This window comes from Scyliorhinus torazame, chromosome 27 (genome assembly GCF_047496885.1).
Source record: "Scyliorhinus torazame isolate Kashiwa2021f chromosome 27, sScyTor2.1, whole genome shotgun sequence".
Lineage (NCBI taxonomy): Eukaryota > Metazoa > Chordata > Chondrichthyes > Carcharhiniformes > Scyliorhinidae > Scyliorhinus > Scyliorhinus torazame.
This window is the reverse complement of record NC_092733.1, coordinates 38,383,250-38,399,836: the sequence shown is the minus strand read 5'-3', so window position 1 is coordinate 38,399,836 and position 16,587 is coordinate 38,383,250. Positions and strand designations below refer to the sequence as shown.

The following is a 16,587-nucleotide window of genomic DNA, read 5'->3' as shown; positions in this document are numbered from 1 at the left end:
ACCAATATTTACCTGAGCCACTCTTTTTTGTTTTATATATTTGTAGAAACTTTTACTATCTCCTTTTATATTCTGAGCAAGTTTACTCTCATAATCTATCTTACTCTTCTTTATAGCATTTTTAGCAGCTTTCTGTTGCCCCCTAAAGATTTCCCAGTCCTCTAGTCTCCTGCGGTGTGACCAACTCGCGAAACGTGCTATCCACGACGTCCTCAGCATCGCGGATGCTCCAAAGTGAGTCCATCCGCAGCTCTAGAGCCGTCAAGCGGTCTAACAGGAGCTGCAACTGGACACACTTCTTGCACGTGAAGGAGCCAGGGACAGTGGACGTGGTCAGAGTGAAGCAGAGAGAGGAAGGTGAAGCGGGTGGAGGACAGAGGAACAGAAAGATCCCACTCGGAGAAACAAGCCAAACATCAGTCTCAGCGTCAGAATGAGTTTCAATCTGGACCAGGATGGTTTTCACTCTGAATCAGATCATCTGCACATTTCTCCAAAAGAAACACCTTTCACACATTGTGGTCAAGCAGTTACAGATTTATTGAGCACACACTTCATGCAATAACATTGAAACACCCGCTGAACCGATCAGCCCACATGTGATGGTGAGGAACTCCGACATGTTACACTTCCCAGCTGAATATTCAGTGAAACAAACTCTCCACAATCCAGATCCTCAGGACAGTCGACTGCTTCATTCGAGACCTTTTTGACCCCAGGTTTGTGGCTGTGAAAGTCCATTAATGGGAAGCTCACAGACCTGATTGTGTGACAGAAACAAGAGAAAACCCAGCGAGCTGTAAATGCAGAGCCGGTCAGGCAGTAACTGTGGAGAGAATCCCAGTTACTCTTTCAGGGTCAGGAGCCAAAGCATTGAGCTGAAACATGATCTGGGGTTTCTCCACAGCCGCTGCCTGACTAGCTGAGAGTTCAGTGTCTGCAGGAGTTTCCCTGATATTAGTCCTGACCATGTCTCGCTCACACCAGCGTTTTGCCAGCTTCACGCTGCAGAGTTGTGACCAACAGGACATTTTCACCGGGTCTATTGGTTGACACGAGTGAAGGTGGGAACACATTGCTCTCTGCTCCATCAGGAATATCACTCCTCCAGATAAGGAGCATCTGATTGGACCCACCACATATCGGAAAAGCTGATTCCCTCCCTTGTTTCATTGAGCTCCTGGGATCAGTTATCAAATATTTCACTTTGCTCAACAGAATGTGTTTCTGTGAAGGAAACAAGAATGCTGGATTTTATTCTGTCCCAACAACACCATTGTCGAGGAACCCTGAGGGAATGGATGATCTCTACCCAGAGATTGTGCTGGGATTCACTGTTGTCTGGACACCCATTCCCGGTGCTGACAAATCTCGGAATTCAGCAACTGGACACAGATCTTTATAAAATCCTCTCGTTAAGCAGAAGGTTAAAAAGGGTCATTTGGGGTCAGTCTCTGTCCCACAGCCCAGTGGTCAGGACTTCCAAATGGAGGTTATACTTCCCTATTCCACAAAGCCAAAACTAAAAGCTCCCACATTCCCTAATATGAAGAAGAATCAATCGCAATGTAAGATTAACACACAGCGAGCGATTAACCCTTTGCTCGCTGCGTCACGCTGTAAGGCAGGGCTATTACTGAGCGAAGCTATAAACACACAGGTGACCAGATGCTCACTGGTACGATCCATCACCGTCAATCTTCTGGAGCAGCCACAGCCCAGAGCTAACTTTCTCCCAGACTCAAATGAAGCTTCAGGTCCGGGAATCGTTCCCTGAACGACAACTGCAGCTACATCGCAGACAGGAGACGTGGTTAATATTGCAGTGAGGGGGGGGAGACATGGTTAATATTGCAGTGAGGGGGGGGGGGAGACATGGTTAATATTGCAGTGAGGGGGGGGGGAGAAATGGTTAATATTGCAGTGAGGGGGGGGGAGAAATGGTTAATATTGCAGTGAGGGGGGGGAGAAATGGTTAATATTGCAGTCAGGGGGGGGAGAAATGGTTAATATTGCAGTGAGGGGGGGGAGAAATGGTTAATATTGCAGTGAGGGGGGGGGAATGGTTAATATTGCAGTGAGGGGGGGGAGACATGGTTAATATTGCAGAGAGGGGGGGGGGGAGACATGGTTAATATTGCAGTGAGGGGGGGAGAAATGGTTAATATTGCAGTGAGGGGGGGAGGCATGGTTAATATTGCAGAGAGGGGGGGAGACATGGTTAATATTGCAGTGAGGGGGGGAGACATGGTTAATATTGCAGAGAGGGGGGGGGAGACATGGTTAATATTGCAGTGGGGAGGAGAAATGGTTAATATTGCAGTGAGGGGGGGAGACATGGTTAATATTGCAGTGGGGAGGAGAAATGGTTAATATTGCAGTGAGGGGGGGAGACATGGTTAATATTGCAGAGAGGGGGGGAGACATGGTTAATATTGCAGTGGGGGGGGAGACATGGTTAATATTGCAGTGAGGGGGGGGGGACAAGGTTAATATTGCAGTGACGGGGGGAGAAATGGTTAATATTGCAGCGAGGGGGGGGGACATGGTTAATATTGAAGTGAGGGGGGGAGACATGGTTAATATTGCAGTGAGGGGGGGGCCATGGTTAATATTGCAGTGAGGGGGGAGACATGGTTTATATTGCAGTGAGGGGGGGAGAAATGGTTAATATTGCAGTGAGGGGGGAGACATGGTTAATATTGCAGTGAGTGGGGGAGACATGGTTGATATTGCATTGAGTGGGGGAAATGGTTAATATTGCAGTGAGGGGGGGGGAGACATGGTTAATATTGCAGAGAGGGGGGTAGACATGGTTAATATTGCAGTGAGTGGGGGGGACATGGTTAATATTGCAGTGACGGGGGGAGAAATGGTTAATATTGCAGTGAGGGGGGGAGACATGGTTAATATTGCAGTGAGGGGGGGGAGAAAAGGTTAATATTGCAGTGAGGGGGGAGACATGGTTAATATTGCAGTGAGGGGGGGAGTCATGGTTAATATTGCAGTGAGGGGGAGGAGAAATGGTTAATATTGCAGTGAGGGGGGGAGAAATGGTTAATATTGCAGTGGGGGGGAGACATGGTTAATATTGCAGTGACGGGGGGGGACATGGTTAATATTGCAGTGAGGGGAGGGGGGGAGAAATGATTAATATTGCAGTGAGGGGGGGAGAAATGATTAATATTGCAGTGAGGGGGGGGAGACATGGTTAATATTGCAGTGAGGGGGGAGACATGGTTAATATTGCAGTGAGGGGGGGAGACATGGTTAATATTGCAGTGAGGGGGGGAGAAATGGTTAATGTTGCAGTGAGGGGGGGGGACATGGTTAATATTGCAGTGAGGGGGGGAAATGGTTAATATTGCAGTGAGGGGGGGAGAAATGGTTAATATTGCAGTGAGGGGGAGGAGAAATGGTTAATATTGCAGTGAGGGGGGAGAAATGGTTAACATTGCAGTGAGGGGAGGGGGGGGAGAAATGATTAATATTGCAGTGAAGGGGGGACAAATGATTAATATTGCAGTGAGGGGGGGAGAAATGGTTAATATTGCAGTGAGGGGGGGGAGACATGGTTAATATTGCAGTGAGGGTGGGGGAGACATGGTTAATATTGCAGTGAGGGGGGCGGAGACCTGGTTAATATTGCAGTGAGGGGAGGGGGAGACATGGTTAATATTGCAGTGAGGGGGGGGCATGGTTAATATTGCAGTGAGGGGGGGGAGACATGGTTAATATTGCAGTGAGGGGGGAGACATGGTTAATATTGCAGTGAGGGGGGGAACATGGTTAATATTGCAGTGAAGGGGGAGACATGGTTAATATTGCAGTGAGGGGGGGAGACATGGTTAATATTGCAGTGAGGGGGGGAGAAATGGTTAATATTGCAGTGAGGGTGGGGGAGACATGGTTAATATTGCAGTGAGGGTGGGGGAGACATGGTTAATATTGCAGTGAGGGGGGGAGAAATGGTTAATATTGCAGTGAGGGGGGAGACATGGTTAATATTGCAGTGAGGGGGGGGGAGAAATGGTTAATATTGCAGTGAGGGGGGGAGACATGGTTAATATTGCAGTGAGGGGGGGACATGGTTAATATTGCAGTGGGGGGGGGAGAAATGGTTAATATTGCAGTGGGGGGGGAGACATGGTTAATATTGCAGTGGGGGGGGATACATGGTTAATAGTGCACTGAGGGGGGGAGAAATGGTTAATATTGCAGTGAGGGGGGGAGAAATGGTTAATATTGCAGTGAGGGTGGGGGAGACATGGTTAATATTGCAGTGAGGGTGGGGGAGACATGGTTAATATTGCAGTGAGGGTGGGGGAGACATGGTTAATATTGCAGTGAGGGGGGGAGACATGGTTAATATTGCAGTGAGGGGGGGAGAAATGGTTAATATTGCAGTGAGGGGGGGAGAAATGGTTAATATTGCAGTGAGGGGGGGAGACATGGTTAATATTGCAGTGAGGGGGGAGACATGTTTAATATTGCAGTGGGAGGGAGACATGGTTAATATTGCAGTGAGGGGGGGAGAAAAGGTTAATATTGCAGTGAGGGGGGAGACATGGTTAATATTGCAGTGAGGGGGGGAGTCATGGTTAATATTGCAGTGAGGGGGAGGAGAAATGGTTAATATTGCAGTGAGGGGGGGAGAAATGGTTAATATTGCAGTGGGGGGGAGACATGGTTAATATTGCAGTGACGGGGGGGGACATGGTTAATATTGCAGTGAGGGGAGGGGGGGAGAAATGATTAATATTGCAGTGAGGGGGGGAGAAATGATTAATATTGCAGTGAGGGGGGGGAGACATGGTTAATATTGCAGTGAGGGGGGGAGACATGGTTAATATTGCAGTGAGGGGGGGAGACATGGTTAATATTGCAGTGAGGGGGGGAGAAATGGTTAATGTTGCAGTGAGGGGGGGGACATGGTTAATATTGCAGTGAGGGGGGGAAATGGTTAATATTGCAGTGAGGGGGGGAGAAATGGTTAATATTGCAGTGAGGGGGAGGAGAAATGGTTAATATTGCAGTGAGGGGGGAGAAATGGTTAACATTGCAGTGAGGGGAGGGGGGGAGAAATGATTAATATTGCAGTGAAGGGGGGACAAATGATTAATATTGCAGTGAGGGGGGGAGAAATGGTTAATATTGCAGTGAGGGGGGGGAGACATGGTTAATATTGCAGTGAGGGTGGGGGAGACATGGTTAATATTGCAGTGAGGGGGGCGGAGACCTGGTTAATATTGCAGTGAGGGGAGGGGGAGACATGGTTAATATTGCAGTGAGGGGGGGGCATGGTTAATATTGCAGTGAGGGGGGGGAGACATGGTTAATATTGCAGTGAGGGGGGAGACATGGTTAATATTGCAGTGAGGGGGGGAGACATGGTTAATATTGCAGTGAGGGGGGGAGAAATGGTTAATGTTGCAGTGAGGGGGGGGACATGGTTAATATTGCAGTGAGGGGGGGAAATGGTTAATATTGCAGTGAGGGGGGGAGAAATGGTTAATATTGCAGTGAGGGGGAGGAGAAATGGTTAATATTGCAGTGAGGGGGGAGAAATGGTTAACATTGCAGTGAGGGGAGGGGGGGAGAAATGATTAATATTGCAGTGAAGGGGGGACAAATGATTAATATTGCAGTGAGGGGGGGAGAAATGGTTAATATTGCAGTGAGGGGGGGGAGACATGGTTAATATTGCAGTGAGGGTGGGGGAGACATGGTTAATATTGCAGTGAGGGGGGCGGAGACCTGGTTAATATTGCAGTGAGGGGAGGGGGAGACATGGTTAATATTGCAGTGAGGGGGGGGCATGGTTAATATTGCAGTGAGGGGGGGGAGACATGGTTAATATTGCAGTGAGGGGGGAGACATTGTTAATATTGCAGTGAGGGGGGGAACATGGTTAATATTGCAGTGAAGGGGGAGACATGGTTAATATTGCAGTGAGGGGGGGAGACATGGTTAATATTGCAGTGAGGGGGGGAGAAATGGTTAATATTGCAGTGAGGGTGGGGGAGCCATGGTTAATATTGCAGTGAGGGTGGGGGAGACATGGTTAATATTGCAGTGAGGGGGGGAGAAATGGTTAATATTGCAGTGAGGGGGGAGACATGGTTAATATTGCAGTGAGGGGGGGGGGGAGAAATGGTTAATATTGCAGTGAGGGGGGGAGACATGGTTAATATTGCAGTGAGGGGGGGACATGGTTAATATTGCAGTGGGGGGGGAGAAATGGTTAATATTGCAGTGGGGGGGGGGAGACATGGTTAATATTGCAGTGGGGGGGGATACATGGTTAATAGTGCACTGAGGGGGGGAGAAATGGTTAATATTGCAGTGAGGGGGGGAGAAATGGTTAATATTGCAGTGAGGGTGGGGGAGACATGGTTAATATTGCAGTGAGGGTGGGGGAGACATGGTTAATATTGCAGTGAGGGTGGGGGAGACATGGTTAATATTGCAGTGAGGGGGGGAGACATGGTTAATATTGCAGTGAGGGGGGGAGAAATGGTTAATATTGCAGTGAGGGGGGGAGAAATGGTTAATATTGCAGTGAGGGGGGGAGACATGGTTAATATTGCAGTGAGGGGGGAGACATGTTTAATATTGCAGTGGGAGGGAGACATGGTTAATATTGCAGTGAGGGGGCGGAGAAATGGTTAATATTGCAGTGAGGGGGGAGACATGGTTAATATTGCAGTGAAGGGGGGAGACATGGTTAATATTGCAGTGAGGGGGTGAGACATGGTTAATATTGCAGTGAGGGGGGGAGAAATGGTTAATATTGCAGTGAGGGGGGGAGAATTGGTTAATATTGCAGTGAGGGGGGGAGAAATGGTTAATATTGCAGTGAGGGGGGGAGACATGGTTAATATTGCAGTGAGGGGGGGAGAAATGGTTAATATTGCAGTGAGGAGGGGAGAAATGGTTAATATTGCAGTGAGGGGGGGGAGACATGGTTAATATTGCAGTGAGGGGGGGAGACATGGTTAATATTGCAGTGAGGGGGGGAGGCATGGTTAATATTGCAGTGAGGGGGGGAGAAATGGTCAATATTGCAGTGAGGGGGGGAGACATGGTTAATATTGCAGTGAGGGGGGGAGACGTTAATATTGCAGTGAGGGGGGGAGACATGGTTAATATTGCAGTGAGGGGGGAGACATGGTTAATATTGCAGTGAGGGGGGGAGACGTTAATATTGCAGTGAGGGGGGGAGAAATGGTTAATATTGCAGTGAGGGGGGGAGAAATGGTTAATATTGCAGTGAGGGGGGGAGACATGGTTAATATTGCAGTGAGGGGGGGAGACGTTAATATTGCAGTGAGGGGGGGGACATGGTTAATATTGCAGTGAGGGGGGGGAGAAATGGTTAATATTGCAGTGAGGGGGGGAGACATGGTTAGTATTGCAGTGAGGGGGGGAGACGTTAATATTGCAGTGAGGGGGGGAGACATGGTTAATATTGCAGTGAGGGGGGAGAAATGGTTAATATTGCAGTGAGGGGGGAGAAATGGTTAATATTGCAGTGAGGGGGGGAGAAATGGTTAATATTGCAGTGAGGGGGGGGAGACATGGTTAATATTGCAGTGAGGGGGGGGAGACATGGTTAATATTGCAGTGAGGGGGGGACATGGTTAATATTGCAGTGAGGGGGGAGAAATGGTTAATATTGCAGTGAGGGGGAGACATGGTTAATATTGCAGTGAGGGGGGGAATTGGTTAATATTGCAGTGAGTGGGGGACAAATGGTTAATATTGCAGCGGGGGGGGGAGAAATGGTTAATATTGCAGTGAGGGGGGGAGACATGGTTAATATTGCAGCGGGGGGGGGAGACATGGTTAATATTGCAGTGAGGGGGGGAGACATGGTTAATATTGCAGCGGGGGGGGGGGGAGAAATGGTTAATATTGCAGTGAGGGGGGGAGACATGGTTAATATTGCAGTGAGGGGGGGAGAAATGGTTAATATTGCAGTGGGGGGGGAGACATGGTTAATATTGCAGTGAGGGGGGGAGAAATGGTTAATATTGCAGTGGGGGGGAGACATGGTTAATATTGCAGTGAGGGGGGGAGACATGGTTAATATTGCAGTGAGGGGGGCATGGTTAATATTGCAGTGAGGGGGGGAGAAATGGTTAATATTGCAGTGGGGGGGGAGACATGGTTAATATTGCAGTGAGTGGGGGACAAATGGTTAATATTGCAGCGGGGGGGGGAGAAATGGTTAATATTGCAGTGAGGGGAGGGGGAGACATGGTTTATATTGCAGTGAGGAGGGGGGAATGGTTAATATTGCAGTGAGGGGGGGAGAAATGGTTAATATTGCAGTGAGTGGGGGACAAATGGTTAATATTGCAGCGGGGGGGGGAGAAATGGTTAATATTGCAGTGAGGGGAGGGGGAGACATGGTTTATATTGCAGTGAGGGGGGGGGATGGTTAATATTGCAGTGAGGGGGGGAAATGGTTAATATTGCAGTGAGTGGGGGAGACATGGTTAATATTGCAGTGAGGGGGGGGAATTGGTTAATATTGCAGTGAGGGGAGGGGGGAGACATGGTTAATATTGCAGTGAGGGGAGGGGGGAGACATGGTTAATATTGCAGTGAGGGAGGGAGAAATGGTTAATATTGCAGTGGGGGGGGAGAAATGGTTAATATTGTAGTGAGGGGGGAGACATGGTTAATATTGCAGTGAGGGGGGGGAGACATGGTTAATATTGCAGTGAGGGGGGGAGACATGGTTAATATTGCAGTGAGGGGGAGACATGGTTAATATTGCAGTGAGGGGGGGGGGAATGGTTAATATTGCAGTGAGGGGGGGAGAGACATGGTTAATATTGCAGTGAGGGGGGAGAAATGGTTAATATTGCAGTGAGGGGGGGAGAAATGGTTAATATTGCAGTGAGGGGGGGAGAAATGGTTAATATTGCAGTGAGGGGGGGGAGGCATGGTTAATATTGCAGTGAGGGGGGGGATATGGTTAATATTGCAGTGAGGGGGGGAGACATGGTTAATATTGCAGTGGGGGGGGAGACATGGTTAATATTGCAGTGAGGGGGGGAGAAATGGTTAATATTGCAGTGAGGGGGGGAGACATGGTTAATATTGCAGTGAGGGGAGGAGACATGGTTAATATTGCAGTGAGGGGGGGGATATGGTTAATATTGCAGTGAGGGGGGTATGGTTAATATTGCAGTGAGGGGGGGGATATGGTTAATATTGCAGTGGGGGGGGGGCATGGTTAATATTGCAGTGAGGGGGGGAGAAATGGTTAATATTGCAGTGAGGGGGGAGACATGGTTAATATTGCAGTGAGGGGGGGAGAAATGGTTAATATTGCAGTGATGGGGGAGAAATGGTTAATATTGCAGTGAAGGGGGGAGAAATGGTTAATATTCCAGTGGGGGGGCGAGACATGGTTAATATTGCAGTGAGGGGGAGACATGGTTAATATTGCAGTGAGGGGGGGAGACATGGTTAATATTGCAGTGGGGGGGGAGACATGGTTAATATTGCAGTGGGGGAGGACATGGTTAATATTGCAGTGGGGGGGAGACATGGTTTATATTGCAGTGGGGGGGGGGGAGACATGGTTAATATTGCAGTGAGGGGGGAGAGACATGGTTAATATTGCAGTGAGGGGGGGAGACATGGTTAATATTGCAGTGGGGGGGGGAGACATGGTTAATATTGCAGTGAGGGGGGAGACATGGTTAATATTGCAGTGAGGGGGGAGAGACATGGTTAATATTGCAGTGGGGGGGAGACATGGTTAATATTGCAGTGGGGGGGGGAGACATGGTTAATATTGCAGTGGGGGGGGGAGACATGGTTAATATTGCAGTGAGGGGGGAGAGACATGGTTAATATTGCAGTGGGGGGGGGAGACATGGTTAATATTGCAGTGAGGTGGGGGGAGAAATGGTTAATATTGCAGTGAGGGGGGGGACATGGTTAATATTGCAGTGAGGGGGAGAAATGGTTAATATTGCAGTGAGGGGGGGAGACATGGTTAATATTGCAGTGAGGGGGGGGGAGAAATGGTTAATATTGCAGTGGGGGGGGGGAAAATGGTTAATATTGCAGTGAGGGGGGGAGACATGGTTAATGTTGCAGTGATGGGGGGGGGGGGGTAGAGTTTGGGGACAAAAAGTCACCTTCACTGCCAATCACTGGCTGGAACGGCTCAGGGTGTGAGGAACGCGGGAAATTGCTGCCAATATGTGTAATGGAGAGATAAGAGGGAGAAATGAACTTAGTGAGAGACAGAGTGGAAGAGGGTGTGAGAGGAACAGAGAAAGAGGGAGACAGGATGAGGTAGAGAGAGAGAGAGAGTGGGATAGGGAGAGAGAGAGAGTGGGCTAGAAAGAGAGAGAGAGAGTGGGATAGAAATAGAGAGAGAGTGGGATAGAAATAGAGAGAGAGAGAGTGGGATAGAAATAGAGAGAGAGTGGGATAGAAATAGAGAGAGAGAGAGTGGGATAGAAATAGAGAGGTTGTGGGATGGAAATACATAGAGAGAGAGAGTGGGATAGAAAGAGAGAGAGAGTGGGATAGTGAGAGAGAGAGTGGGATAGTGAGAGAGAGAGTGGGATAGTGAGAGAGAGAGTGGGATAGAAATAGAGAGAGAGAGTGGGATAGAAAGAGAGAGAGAGTGGGATAGAAAGAAAGAGAGAGAGTGGGAGAGAAAGAGAGAGTGGGATAGAAAGAGAGAGAGAGAGTTGGATAGAAACAGAGAGAGTGGGATAGAAATAGCGAGAGAGTGGAATAGAAAGAGAGGGAGTGGGATAGAAAGAGAGAGAGAGTGGAGTAGAAAGAGAGGGAGTGGGATAGAAAGAGAGGGAGTGGGATAGAAAGAGAGAGAGTGTGGGATAGAAAGAGAGGGAGTGGGATAGAAAGAAACAAGAATTGAGTGGGACCTACACGAGGCAGAAAGAGAGAGTGGGACAGAAAGGGAGAGAGTGGGGCAGAGGCGAGAGAGAGAGGGATGAGAGAGTGGGACAGGCACGAGACAGAAAGAAAGAGAGAGTGGGGCAGACAGGAGGCAGAGAGAAAGAGAGAGAGAATGGGGCAGAGGCGAGAGAGAGAGAAAAGGGGTTTTATTTTTTTCTTGTAGCTCCAAAGAGAAGGGCTCAGAGGCGACACACGTCGAATTGGTATCACATTGAGGACGGGGTTTATTTACAAAATGCAGCTCAAACAGGGCACAATGATGAACTCCACAAAAGCCCGTGAAACGCTCCGATTATGTCATTGCGGAACACGTGACAATAACACGCGGGCGGCTCGGTGGCTGAGTGGTTAACACGGCTGCCTCACAGCGCCAGGGTCCCGGGTCCAATTCCGACCTCGGGTGACTGAGCGGAGTTTACACTTTCTCCCCGTGTCTGCGTGGGTTTCCTCCGGGTGCTCCGGTTTCCTCCCACTGTCCAAAGGTTTGCCGGTTAGGGGGTGTTATGGGGGTAACGGGGACGGGGGCCTCGGCAGGGTGCTCTTTCAGAGGGTCGGCGCAGACTCGATGGGCTGAATGGCCTCCTTCTGCAACGTTGGGATTCGATGGATTTCTGAGGTTCTATTACACCAGCCAATGGTGTTACTCTGATACAGAACAGAAAGTAAAAGAGGGGCAGATGGAGACAAAGCGTGAGAGAGAGAGAGAGAGAAACATTGAAGGTTAGAGGGAGCGAGAGTGTGAGAAAGAGTGAGAGATTGAGAGGGAGACAGAGGACAGACAGGTTGAGGCAGCAACAGAGATGGACAGAGGGAGAGAGAGAGAGAGCGAGGGAAAGATACAGGGACAGAGAGAGAGAGCGAGAGAAAGATACAGAGAGAGAGAACGAGGGAAGGAGACAGAGAAAGAGGGAGAGGGAGAGGGAAAGATACAGAGACAGAGAGAGAGAGCGAGGGAAAGATACAGAGAGAGAGAATGAGGGAAAGAGACAGAGAAAGAGGGAGAGGGAGAGGGAAAGAATCAGAGACCGAGAGAGAGCGAGGGAAAGATACAGAGACAGAGAGAGAGGGAGGGAAAGATACAGAGACAGAGAGAGAGCGAGGGAAAGATACAGAGACAGAGAGAGAGCAAGGGAAAGATACAGAGACAGAGAGAGAGGGAGGGAAAGATACAGAGACAGAGAGAGAGGGAGGGAAAGACACAGAGACAGAGGGAGAGAGCGAGGGAAAGGTACAGAGACAGAGAGAGAGCGAGGAAAGATAGAGACAGAGGGAGAGAGCGAGGGAAAGATACAGAGACAGAGAGAGAGAGAGAGGGAAAGATACAGAGAGAGGTGATCTCGGGGACAGCAGTGCAATGTGAGTCTGCCCCTTGTGTGAGGAGATCGGCCCAATGGGACTGGACTGTGACAAAGCCCCTGATCCAGCGACACTGTCGAGGCTCAGACACCAAGACAGGAACAGGAGGAGGCCATTCAGCCCATCGAACCTGTTCCGTGGGACAGGAGGGTTGTCTGGGTGATAGGAGGGTGGCCAGAGGGGGGGTGGAGCTGCTGTATGTGAGGTGACGGCTCCTGATCTCTGAATCCAGACAGTGAGAGGCAGGTGTTGGTGTCAATATTTAATCTCGAAACAGTTTCTCACCTCCAGAATGATTTTCTGCATCGAGTCAGGATCAAAGTTGCCCAGCAATGAGCAATATGATCACCAGTTGAAACTGTTTGCCACCCATTCCTAAAGACAACAATCACAGCTTTAGAAGGTTAAAGTCACTGAGCCCAGCTCCCAGGAGGCACTGGGGCCTGGCCATTCTTCCCTCTATTTCATGTTTCCCCCTCAATGTTACCATTGCCTCTTTCCTCTCCCGTACCAGCCTCCCGGAGCAGGCGCCGGGATGTGGCGACTAGGGGCTTTTCACAGTAACTTCATTTGAAGCCTACTTGTCACAATAAGCGATTTTCATTTCATTTTTTCATTTCACTCCATATCTGGTTCACACTCTCTCTATCTCGATATAGTTTCTACTTTCTACTCTCTGTGTCACATCCTCCCAACTCCTGTCCAAACTAATAAAAACATCAGGAATATGAGCGAGATCATCGAGTCCATCAGGACGGCTCTGCCTAATCAGGGCTGGTCATTGTGGATCGAACACCACTTTCCTGTCTTCCCGATAATCCTCGTCAATCCAAAATCTGTACCTCGCCTGTCACTCTTTGTTCCTCCTTCAATTGCTGTTGCTCTCGCCCTCCTCCCTGTCACAGGAGAGAGAGAGATGCAGCAAGATAGAGAGAATGTGTGAGAGAGAGATACAGCAAGATAGAGAGAATGTGTGAGAGAGAGATACAGCAAGATCGAGAGAATGTGTGAGAGAGAGATACAGCAAGATAGAGAGAATGTGAGAGAGAGAGAGACAGCAAGATAGAGAGAATGTGTGAGAGAGAGAGATACAGCAAGATAGAGAGAATGTGTGAGAGAGAGATACAGCAAGATAGAGAGAATGTGTGAGAGAGAGAGAGAGAGACAGCAAGATAGAGAGAATGTGTGAGAGAGAGAGATACAGCAAGATAGAGAGAATGTGTGAGAGAGAGAGAGATACAGCAAGATAGAGAGAATGTGTGTGAGAGAGAGATACAGCAAGATAGAGAGAATGTGTGAGAGAGAGAGAGATACAGCAAGATAGAGAGAATGTGTGTGAGAGAGAAATACAGCAAGATAGAGAGAATGTGTGAGAGAGAGAGAGACAGCAAGATAGAGAGAATGTGTGAGAGAGAGAGATACAGCAAGATAGAGAGAATGTGTGAGAGAGAGAGAGATACAGCAAGATAGAGAGAATGTGTGTGAGAGAGAGAGATACAGCAAGATAGAGAGAATGTGTGAGAGAGAGAGATACAGCAAGATATAGAGAATGTGTGAGAGAGAGAGAGAGATACAGCAAGATAGAGAGAATGTGTGTGTGAGAGAGAAATACAGCAAGATAGAGAGAATGTGTGTGAGAGAGACAGATACAGCAAGATGGCGAGAATGTGTGAGAGAGAGAGATACAGCAAGATGGAAAGAATGTGTGAGAGAGAGAAATACAGCAAGATAGAGAGAATGTGAGAAGAGAGAGATACAGCAAGATAGAGAGAATTTGTGAGAGAGAGAGATACAGCAAGATAGAGAGAATGTGTGAGAGAGAGGTATACAGCAAGATAGAGAGAATGTGTGAGAGAGAGATACAGCAAGATAGAGAGAATGTGTGAGAGAGAGAGAGATGCAGCAAGATAGAGAGAATGTGTGAGAGAGATACAGCAAGATAGAGAGAATGTGTGAGAGAGAGATACAGCAAGATAGAGAGAATGTGTGAGAGAGAGAGAGAGATGCTGCAAGATAGAGAGAATGTGTGAGAGAGAGATACAGCAAGATAGAGAGAATGTGAGAGAGAGAGAAATACAGCAAGATAGAGAGAATGTGTGTGAGAGAGAGATACAGCAAGATAGAGAGAATGTGTGAGAGAGAGACACAGCAAGATAGAGAGAATGTGCGAGAGACATACAGCAAGATAGAGAGAATGTGTGTGTGAGAGTGAGAGATATTCCATCCCAGTCCCCCTCCCTCACTCACTCCATCCCACTCCCCTCACTCACTCACTCCATCCCATTCCCTCACTCACTCCATCCCACTCCCCTCCCTCACTCACTCCATCCCATTCCCTCACTCACTCCACCACACGCCCCTCACTCACTCCATCCCACTCCCCTCACTCACTCACTCCATCCCACTCCCCTCACTCACTCACTCCTTCCCACTCCCCTCACTCACTCCATCCCATTCCCTCACTCACTCCATCCCACTCCCCTCCCTCACTCACTCCATCCCATTCCCTCACTCACTCCATCCCACTCCCCTCCCTCACTCACTCCATCCCATTCCCTCACTCACTCCACCACACGCCCCTCACTCACTCCATCCCACTCCCCTCACTCACTCACTCCATCCCACTCCCCTCACTCACTCACTCCATCCCACTCCCCTCCCTCACTCACTCCATCCCATTCCCTCACTCACTCCATCCCACTCCCCTCCCTCACTCACTCCATCCCATTCCCTCACTCACTCCATCCCATTCCCTCACTCACTCCACCACACTCCCCTCACTCACTCCATCCCACTCCCCTCACTCACTCCATCCCACTCCCCTCACTCACTCACTCCATCCCAGTCCCCCTCCTTCACTCACTCCATCCCATTCCCTCACTCACTCACTCCATCCCACTCCCCTCACTCACTCCATCCCACTCCCCTCACTCACTCACTCCATCCCATTCCCTCACTCACTCCATCCCATTCCCTCACTCACTCCACCACACGCCCCTCACTCACTCCATCCCACTCCCCTCACTCACTCACTCCATCCCACTCCCCTCCCTCACTCACTCCATCCCATTCCCTCACTCACTCCATCCCATTCCCTCACTCACTCCACCACACTCCCCTCACTCACTCCACCCCACTCCCCTCTCTCACTCCATCCCACTCCCCTCACTCACTCCATCCCACTCCCCTCACTCACTCACTCCATCCCATTCCCTCACTCACTCCATCCCATTCCCTCACTCACTCCATCCCACTCCCCTCACTCACTCCATCCCACTCCCCTCACTCACTCCATCCCACTCCCCTCACTCACTCTATCCCACTCCCCTCACTCACTCACTCCATCCCACTCCCCTCACTCACTCCATCCCACTCCCCTCACTCACTCCATCCCACTCCCCTCACTCACTCAATCCCACTCCCCTCACTCACTCACTCCATCCCACTCCCCTCACTCACTCCATCCCACTCCCTCACTCACTCCATCCCACTCCCCTCACTCACTCCATCCCACTCCCTCACTCACTCCATCCCACTCCCCTCACTCACTCACTCCATCCCACTCCCTCACTCACTCCATCCCACTCCCCTCCCTCACTCACTCCATCCTATTCCCTCACTCACTCCACCACACGCCCCTCACTCACTCCATCCCACTCCCCTCACTCACTCCATCCCACTCCCCTCACTCACTCAATCCCACTCCCCTCACTCACTCACTCCATCCCACTCCCCTCACTCACTCCATCCCACTCCCTCACTCACTCCATCCCACTCCCCTCACTCACTCCATCCCACTCCCTCACTCACTCCATCCCACTCCCCTCACTCACTCACTCCATCCCACTCCCTCACTCACTCCATCCCACTCCCCTCCCTCACTCACTCCATCCTATTCCCTCACTCACTCCACCACACGCCCCTCACTCACTCCATCCCATTCCCTCACTCACTCCACCACACTCCCCTCACTCACTCCACCCCACTCCCCTCACTCACTCCATCCCACTCCCCTCCCTCACTCACTCCATCCCACTGCCCTCCCTCACTCATTCCATCCCAGTCCCCCTCCTTCACTCACTCCATCCCATTCCCTCACTCACTCACTCCATCCCACTTCCCTCACTCACTCCATCCCACTCCCCTCACTCACTCACTCCATCCCAGTCCCCCTCCTTCACTCATTCCATCCCACTCCCTCACTCACTCACTCCATCCCACTCCCCTCACTCACTCACTCCATCCCACTCCCCTCCCTCACTCACTCCA

At 49.9% G+C, this 16,587-nt stretch overlaps 1 protein-coding gene across 1 annotated transcript in view; it reads right to left on the bottom strand.

The window, feature by feature from the left end:
- Nucleotides 1-516: 516 nt before the first annotated feature.
- LOC140403362 (oncoprotein-induced transcript 3 protein-like) overlaps nucleotides 517-16,587 on the bottom strand; it is a 110,043-nt gene continuing 93,972 nt past the window's right edge. Inside the window, exons 7-8 of the mRNA XM_072491270.1 lie at nucleotides 12,604-12,693; nucleotides 517-1,790 (exon numbers count right to left, since the gene is read on the bottom strand). Of these exons, the coding sequence (XP_072347371.1) occupies nucleotides 12,635-12,693 (59 nt within the window). The 3' untranslated portion in view covers nucleotides 517-1,790; nucleotides 12,604-12,634. The remainder of the gene's footprint in view (nucleotides 1,791-12,603; nucleotides 12,694-16,587) is intronic.